Source organism: Anthonomus grandis, chromosome 4 (assembly GCF_022605725.1).
Source record: "Anthonomus grandis grandis chromosome 4, icAntGran1.3, whole genome shotgun sequence".
Lineage (NCBI taxonomy): Eukaryota > Metazoa > Arthropoda > Insecta > Coleoptera > Curculionidae > Anthonomus > Anthonomus grandis.
The window spans coordinates 32,765,444-32,775,016 of record NC_065549.1 but is presented as its reverse complement, the minus strand read 5'-3'; the positions used below and the strand labels follow the sequence as shown (position 1 = coordinate 32,775,016).

Sequence of the window (9,573 nt, the reverse complement as noted above, 5' to 3'; positions counted from 1 at the left end):
CCTATAAGGCAACAAAAAAATATTTTTTTTACACTTCATCTTTAATTTTTTTGTCCACAGATGGATGCACTGTGAGCCGCCTCGTTCACCAGATTTAAACACTTATGATTTTTTCTCTCAGGTACATCTGTGTATCAACAATCAACGTCGTCCTCGTCCAACGTTGTAGAGGATAAGTCATAGACCTGAGGTTACGGCTTGAGTAGTCATTTTTAAAACCCGTTAATTGCAAACCGCACTATAATATTTAAACATAAATTTATTTTTCTTGCATGGTTTGATACTCAATAGCCATCCATATCGGGTAGGATATTTTGCCGCACCCTATACGAAAAGAAGTATTTAATAAAGACAAGATACAGATCTTCACTCTCACCATACAGAAATAAATGTCTTTCTTATAAGCCTATTTCATTTACTGATTACAGTGTCTAATAATAACCCTAATTAATCACATATTTTTATAAAACATTTACTTAGCCTTACCACTTTAATAGCATAATATTTAATTGAACTAAATTAGACCTAAAGTAACAATATAGTGAGTTTAGTACCCTTTGTATATTAAGGCTATTCTCTTTGCGGATAGTTCTGAAATAACTGCCTCGATTGGGTCGTGTACATAGAGGCGGGCGCTGCTTGTTGATATTGAGGTTGAGATCTGACCGGATATCCGGCAGTAATACTGCCACCTGTAAAAAAGGGTTCTCTCAATAATCTAATCAATCAATTTCAAAATAAATCATAGTTTTTTGTAAACATAAGACCTCAAGTACTTCGTGACCTATCTACAGGGTGTTGAAATTTCATAAAACTTTTTTTTAATGGATACTGCAATTTTGACGTATTTTGCTGAAATTTGGAATGTACACTACTCCTCAAAAGTATTTGCCCACATAATATGTGGGCATATTAACATTATGACTGTTTTAAAGTTATAACTAAAAATAATAAACTCATCAGTTATTCTTATGAAACGGTTTATATATAACAAAATGAACATAAAAAATACATTTTTCAATTAATTAAATTTAAGAAAATCAAATTTTGGATTCATCTACATGTCCGCCTCGATTTTTAATAACAGCTTCGCAGGGTTTCGGTAGTCTTCTAATTAATTTGTCCAAAGTTTCCTGAGGTATCTTGTGCCACTCTTCTTCGATGATTCTCTACAAGTCTTCTTTTGATGTGGAGTATGATTTTCGCACTTGTCTATCCAGTTCATCCCACAGTATTTCGATAGGATTCTGGGTGATTGTGGGGGCCATACCATAACTTTCAGAAGATGTTGCCTTTGTAATTGACCTAAATATCGCTTGCACTATTTCGACGTCTGCTTATCATGTGATGTCACGTGGGTCATTGTCATGTTGAAAGATGAAGATTTCCCCAATTATTCGAGTACAGAAAGAAGTACATTGTCGCTTAAAATTGTTTTGTAACCCTCTTTTAAAAGAATTCCCTCTATTCTAATTAGATCCCCCACTGCAGATCCTCCGAAACAACCCCACACCATCACCAAACCACCACCGTATTTAACTGAGGCCACCGTACAGTTCTCAGCGACCCTTTTATTAGCATAACGGCGAACAAAAACTCGCCTCTTCGTTCCAAAAACCTCGAATTTCGACTCGTCACTCCAGAGAACTTTCTTTCTGTCATCAATGGCCCATTCTTTGTATGATTGGGCCCACTCAAGTCTTTTCTTCTTATTAAGATCCTTCAGTAGCGGTTGTGATACAGCTAAACGTCCTTTAAGACCAGCATTATTAAATCGCCGTTTTACTGTCGAAACACTGACCGCTTTTTTACGCTCCTTGTTGATTTTTGCTGTGATTTCAGGGGCGGTAAGGCGTCTATTGCGTTTGCTGGTTATTATAATATTTAAATCCTCCTTTGAACTTGTTGCCTTTGGCCTTCCCGATCGAGGTTTGTTGCTAATAGTCCCTTTTCTGGTGAAATTCCTAACATTATAATCGACAGTCCGCCTAGGAATTCCCAAATCCGTCGAAATTTGACGGTTAGTCTTTCCAGCCTTATGAAGTCCAATGATAATACCTTTTGTTTCTACCGATAACTCTTTTGTTTTAGTCATTTTAAAGAATGTTGAAAAACCAGCAAAGAAATGGTGACAATCGTCAATAAGCAAGCGAAATTATTTACCAATGTTACCCAAAATCAATTCTTGAAGACTAAACACCTTTAAATGTTTCAAATTTTATCGGAAACGAGCTGTAAACAGATTAGTTTTTTAGAAGTGCATATTTTCACTACATTGTTTGTTATTTGCAAGACTATTTTTAAATACTCAGTGTTTTTCAACGAACCATAGTTGATAGGTATGCTGTTTAAGCATATATGCAGTTTACAAAAGAGATACAATCTAAATATAGGTATAAAGATAAGATTTTTGTATCTAATTTAAAATAATTAAAAGAATACATGGTGGGCAAATACTTTCAAAGCGGTAGTGTACTTAACGCAAAAGGAGATACATAATTTTACAAACGAAAAGCCATAAAAGATCTACAGAGTAATATTTTTCAGGCCACAAGCCGTTTTCGGTAGACTTTCATTTACAAAAATAATTTTTCTCATCTTATTTAAAAATTGTTGGTTCTCTTGTAGTTTATTCGTATCTCCAACCCTTCAAGAAAAAAAATAGCATTTTTCATAATATGTAGATAGTTTATATGTAATAAACAGCTTTTTATAATTATAATTTTCCTTTTAAGATTTACTATCCAATTCTAATTTAGGGTTTGGAAAACTTGTGTAATTATACCGATTTGTTATTATAAAAACTTATTTAGATCAAACCATTATAAAAAAAGAAATACTTAAATTATTTTACAAAAAATATTGGTTGCATTCTTTGAAGCATTCGATGGTCATGCAGTCGCGGTCTTATAAATGGTACAATTTGAATTTCTTTTATATTTGCACTAACTTATGTTTATGTCTATTTAGTACAAAGAATAAAAAACACAAATTCATCGAATTGTGTTGATATTTGGCTTTAGTACTAAGGTATCACTCATTTGTGAAGTGTAAATAAAAAGCACATTTTTGTTTGTAATAATTTATTGCTGTCCCATCTAAAAGTAATTGTACAGTGTTTTTTTTTAATTTATATTTTTTTTATATTTTGCTGTTTTTCTGCATCCTTTTTAGAAAAGCGGGTAGAAAAAAGCACTGTGGACCTGAAAGAAGAGCACTTATTGTGCAACTCAAAAATGATGGACTCACAGTTTCCAAAATCTAGTGTTCTAGAAAGCTAGTATACAATGCTCTTAAGCTATATGAATCTTCACAGAGCACACAAAATAAGAAAAGAGCTCCTAGAAAGAGAAAAACTTCCCAACATTTCGATAAACTCATAGTGAGATTCATCCAGACTAAGATCAGATTAAAGATAATGTGGTGGATGTTTTGGAGTGGCCACCTTAAAGTCCCGACCTCAATCATATCGAGAACCTCTGGAACCGAGTAAAACGGGATCTTCAAGCTCAAAATCCCTCAAACATAGAAGAAGGTAAAAGAAGTTTGGTCCTGTATCCCAAATAGCTATTGCGAAGCCTTAGTGGAATCTATACCATTCAGATTGCAAGCAGTGAATTGAATTTTGGTTGTTATGTTTATACATTTTCTATATTTTGAGTTTTTTTTTAGTAGCTATGTATATGCCCTGCTGTTTAAAAATATTTTTCTATTAGTTTGTTATACTTATTTAAGGATCATTAATTTTTTGTTAAAATAAACTATTATTAGACACAGTATAGTAAAAAATATAATTCTCAAAAATTTCTTGTTTTGTTTAAAAAAAAAAAATGTGCTATTTATATGACCGCGACTATATATTCACCAATGTACTATACACTAGAGGTTTGAGATTGCACCATAAGAAAAAATCTATGCTATTTACGTCTGGTAATTAAGTTAATTCCCTAATGGGTATACTTCGATATCTTGACTCCCGAGAATTAGAAGGGTACGACACCACTAGAACCCAGGGACAACCCAGAACATTTAGAAATAAGCTTAAGTTTAAATACAGACGTATGTTAGACTGTTAAAACAGAGTTAATACTTAAGTGTTCTAGAGAAGTATTGTGTCTTTTAAAACCTCTTTCCGATATCAAAAACTGTTTAATAATTAGGTAACCCAGGACGAGACTGGAGTGGTCTTTAGTTGTGGTTCTATCCACTAGTTTTAGAATAATTGGTTTAAAATACATTCTAGCCAAAATACAAAAATGTACAACATCGCCATAGTTTTAAGGTAAAGTATGAGGTCTGGCTATTAAATAACGAGAGTGGTTACGAAAAAGGGTTTTATTATAAAAATTATTATACATTCGAATGCTCCCCATCAATATACTTTCCTCCCCTCGTCATACATCTTTCCATAAGTTTTTTCCATTGATCGAAGCAGTACTGGAAGTCTTCTTTGGTGAGGGCCTTTAGGAGCTCTGCCGTTTTTTGCTTTACCGCTTCTATTGACTCAAATCGGGTCTCTTTTAAAGCAGATTTTATCTTCGGAAACAAAAAATAGTCGCACGGGGCCAAATCTGGCGAATACGGCGCGTGTTCGAGCACTGGAGTGCGCTTACCGGCCAAATACTGCTTCACAGATAGCGCGTTATGGGCAGGTGCGTTGTCCTGGTGCAAAATCCACGAGTTGTTTTTCCACAACTCGGGCCGTTTCTTACGAACTCGTTCTCGCAGTGTTGCCAAAACTGACAAATAGTAAGTCTGGTTGACAGTCTGACCCTCTGGAACCCATTCAGTCATCACGATACCGTTAATGTCGAAAAAAACGATCAACATTGCCTTGAACTTTGATTTGGACATCCTTGCTTTTTTTTATTCTGGGCGATTCAGGCGTCTTCCAATGCATCGATTGCCGCTTGGTTTCAACATCGTATTGAAAAATAGGCCTTTTGCAATAATTTATAGCACTCAGTCGGAGTTGTTTTCAATTTAACGAGAAATTTAAGATTGATGCGTTGCTCTTGTTTTTCGTCACACATGGTTTTCGGCACGAGAAAAAAAAACTTTCGTTTCAAACCGCTACTGCACGAATACTATAATAGTGACGAAAACGTGTTTTGGTACGTGCATATCGTACGTGCATCCCCACCCGTCTAGGGGACCCTCTAGGCACGCAGTCCCGTTATTTAATAGCAAGACCTCGTAATAAGCATGATCAGTTTTGTCTAAAGTTCGTGTTCTTGATCTGTTTTTTTGGTTTATAAATGTGATGGCAACCAAACCATCAAACATTTAAAGATACGATAAATTAGGCGAAATGGAATTACTTCATTAAAAAAATCGAATGCGAAAGGTTCGTTAAAGCTAATACAAATTTTGGTCAACACGGAGGGCCTCAAAATAAGCAAGTCTACGCAATAAACCCCTATCCGCAAATAATTAGATTTTGAGATACAGGGTATTCAAATTTTAATAAAACATTTTATTTTTCACGATAAATTTGACATCCCTGTAGATATTTTTCTAAAAATTAGTAGGTAGTTTCTATGAATCTAGTACTATTTTTTAATACATAATTCAATTTTTTATTTTCCCAGTGGCGTCCATGCGGGCCAGAACCTTGTGAACTCTTAAAAAAATCGTACGCCACTGTTTTTTCTTCAAATAAAAAATATTTTTAAAATCCTCATTTTTGAATTTAGGGTAAATTTGGTCTCCTAGCTTTCTTTTCTCCGACGTACCGTTTTTGCATAAAAAAATAAAATCTAAATCTAAAAAATTAAATGGTCGATGTCTGGTTACAGCACCTCATTCCAAGCAACTCGAACTTAGACGTGGATTATCTGTGCCAGAGTCTGTGGCAGATGGTGCAAAGTGGTTACTCTCCTCCCGATCATATCCTACAAATATTCGATGGGATTTAAGTCCGTTCAATGAGATGGCCACGGCAAAACACTAACACCTGCATCGTGAAGAAAGTCCGTAGTATGAGCAACAATATTAGGACGTGCGTTGTCTTGCTGAAAAAGGACGCGTGGACGGCCCTCTAGATAAAGCAGAAAAGTGGTTTGTAGGACATCATCAAAACAACTCGCAGCAGTCATATTGCCTCGAACAAAGAGAAGGGGTGATCGAAAGCAACACTCCCCAAACCATTACTTCAATAGTCCCGTGTACATACATGGCTCTCAACAGCAAATTCCATGTCACGCCGTTCTTCACGGTGTCAACTTACGTGTTACGGCCATCGTGCATACCTAGACAGAATTGCGATTCGTCGCTGACACTATTCTACCTCCCAATGTTGGCGTTTTCTGCTCCAATTTAAACGTTGACGACAGTGGTCCGCAGTCGCAGGAAAGTTTTGAAAAAAATTGATTTTCAATTGTTGATAGTTGAAAACAGTTCCAGATTGATATACATGAAATGTGTTTAAAATTTGTCATAGAATCTAAAAACGCATTAATAAATAAGGTGTTCTATTTAAAATAATAAAGTTGACACCTGCCCAGTCTTCTTGCTGCACCCTGTATATTTTTCAGAAATCTGAAAACATGCAAAAAAATAAAAGATAATTGACGTATCCCGTCCGAGCATTTTTCAATCAGGTAATTCGTTTACCTGTAAAAGGGTATTTTACCAGACTTTTTGAATACACGGTATAATGGCCATGGGTACTTTATGAGTGATTTTGCTTTTATTTATCTGGCATTTCCGGCAGTGTTGTTCGTACTTTCCAACATCACGTGACATGTTTTTTAATCGATATTTTGTTCTTAGTTTCTTTAAGAGCCTTTTTTGACAGCAATGACCTATCTCACAATTTTAAATTTGTATGTTTTTAAAAGTGGTAGACAATGGTAATGTAGAAACAGGTAGTCGGACTGACATTGTCTTTGTTTTTGGTACAACACGATGTTTCGGTCGGTAAGTATCTCCGACCGTTATCAAGTGTAAACTAAAGCAATTTACTATTCTGCAGGCTTATATATTGATAATGGGATCAATGAGGCGTGAATTCTGATGATGCGTGAAAAGAGTGTCTGCTAGAAGAGGTCTCCATATGTTGGGAACATCCACACTGGGTTGGCTGAAGACGCTCTGGTTTTGCGTTATGTAGGCAGCTTCCAGAAATTTCCTTTTTCGCCAGTGTGATTCCTTTCTTTATGACCGTTTGTCCAAGCATGTCCTTTTTTGCATTGCTTTAGTTTACACTTGATAATGGTCGGAGATACTTACCGACCGAAACGTCGTGTTGTACCAAAAACAAAGGCAATGTCAGTCCGACTACCTGTTTCTTTAAATTTGCACTTAAGTATTGCAGACGGTAGCTCAGAATTATTGGAGGCTGGGCGTTCCTAGGTAAGGATTTAATATAAGTCTCAGTATGTCTGATAAAAATAAATAAATAGGCGCCACTTAGGCGTTTTGTCAAAGTTAAGAAAACTTCTAAACTTGAATATTTTAATTCCTGTAAAGAAAATTTGGACTATGCTGTGGCAAGAAGAGGCAACAGTTCCAAACAATAACCCATTTTATTTACATAACCCTATTTACATTTTCTACAGTATAAAAACTAAATTACTGTTCTTTAGAAGCAAAATCCACAAAATGTAATTAATGATTATACTCTATTTCAGAAGTGTATAGAGCAATAAACTGGGGAATTCCGTTCTGTTTGGCTACATTTCGTGGTAGTTCATAGGCGCAGGTACTTATAATATTTATGAATTTAATTTTCACGGATTAAATGCCTTTATTTTGAAAGAGATTAAATACTAAATAAATACTTTTAATCCTTTTGTATAGGTACCTATCTTTTAACGCTTTGTAACATGCAAAAATGGGGTCAGGTAATATATACAGACTATAAATACTTTTAAATCATATTTTAAACGTTAGTAGTCACTGCTACGCTGTAGTGTAATCACAATATTATTATCCCAATATTTAAAAAATGGAGGTATTCAGTCCAACGAAAAGATGTACTAAAAATTCTCCACTATCGCTGAGTGAAAAAGTTATTATTTTAAATGTACATGATTGCATAAAACACGATTACCCTAGTTTTACTGTGCAAGAAATTGTTGAAAAATGTTCTCGAATGAGTGGAATTGGAAAGTCCACCATTTTCAAATTGTTGCGGGAAAGAAAAGTAGCAGGTCAAGTGGAATCTCCCAAGCAAAAGCCAGGACGACCTACAAAAGTCCTTGATGAAAATGCTAAATGTATAATTCGAAGAAAAGTTCACTCTTTTTATTTTAAAAAGGAAATACCCACACTAGACAAAATTTTAATGGAGCTTGGCCGAGATGACAGTATTCCGTTGATAAGTAGAAAACTTTTATGGAAAACTTTAAAAAATATGGATTTTGCCTGGGAAAAGCATAACCGCAAAGCACTTTTACTGGAGAGCGACGAAATTGTTTGTTGGAGACGACAATACTTGAGAAGTATCAAGCAGTACCGCAGGGAGCAAAAGAAAGTTTTTATCTTGATGAGACGTGGATTAACGAAGGTTATATAGTCCAAAAAATGTGGCAAGACAAAAATATAACCAGTGCTCGCCAAGCTTTCATAGAAGGCCTGTCTACGGGTATTAAAGTACCTTCGGGAAAAGGAAAAAGACTTATAATCACACATATTGGAAGCGAAGAGGGATTTTTAAAAGAAGGTCTGCTAACCTTTGAGTCGACTCGCACAGGAGATTACCATGAAGACATGAACTCAGACGTTTTCGAGGACTATTTTGGTGAAATGATAAAATTTCTTCCGGCTAATTCGGTGGTGGTTATGGATAACGCAAGCTATCATTCACGGCGAATAGAGAAGACGCCAACTTCAAGTTGGAGAAAGCAAGAAATTATCGATTGGCTGACTGCAAAAGGTATTGCGTTTGAAGCAAATTTGATAAAAAAAGAACTGCTGGCAATAGCAAACTTACACAAAACTCGTTTCATGAAATACGCCGTGGAAGATATAGCCGAAAAATATAATATAACTGTACTGCGCTTACCGCCATATCATTGCGAACTAAATCCTATAGAACTGATATGGGCGCAGGTAAAAGGATTTGTAGCAAGACAAAACACGACTTTTAAAATGAAAGATGTTAAGCTACTGTTTGATCAAGCCATTACGGAAGCGACACCAGAGAATTGGCGAAAAGCAGTCCAGCATGTAATTAAGCAAGAGGACAAAATGTGGGATCTTGACAACCTCATCGAGCAGACAGTCGATCCTTTAATTATAATGTCAAGAGGTGATGACAGTTCGTCAGATGACGAAGAAGACTACAATCTATTATAATTTAAAATTGTTATACACTGTTCAAAAAGTGCCAGATCCAAAAGTGACATTTTCAACTGTTTTACTCTACATATTATGTTCAATAAATTTGTGAAAAAAATATATTATTCCATTTAAACAAAAGTAACTTTCTAAAATAAAATAGCATTTAAGTACATTAATTATAAGGTAAAAAACAAGTCCCAGTTGCACGCCTTTGGCGAACCGTTTTCAATGTTTATCAGTGGGTAACAATGGGCAAAACTCATAAATTGACCCAAAACCGGGTGG

The 9,573-nt window shown here is 35.3% G+C and overlaps 1 protein-coding gene across 2 annotated transcripts in view; it reads right to left on the bottom strand.

The window, feature by feature from the left end:
• Positions 1-241: 241 nt before the first annotated feature.
• Positions 242-9,573, bottom strand: part of LOC126735129 (G protein pathway suppressor 2) — a 63,595-nt gene continuing 54,263 nt past the window's right edge. For both annotated transcript variants that reach the window (XM_050439061.1, XM_050439060.1), the window contains one exon: positions 242-692. In XM_050439061.1, coding sequence (XP_050295018.1) covers positions 571-692 — 122 coding nt within the window. In that variant the 3' untranslated portion in view covers positions 242-570. The remainder of the gene's footprint in view (positions 693-9,573) is intronic.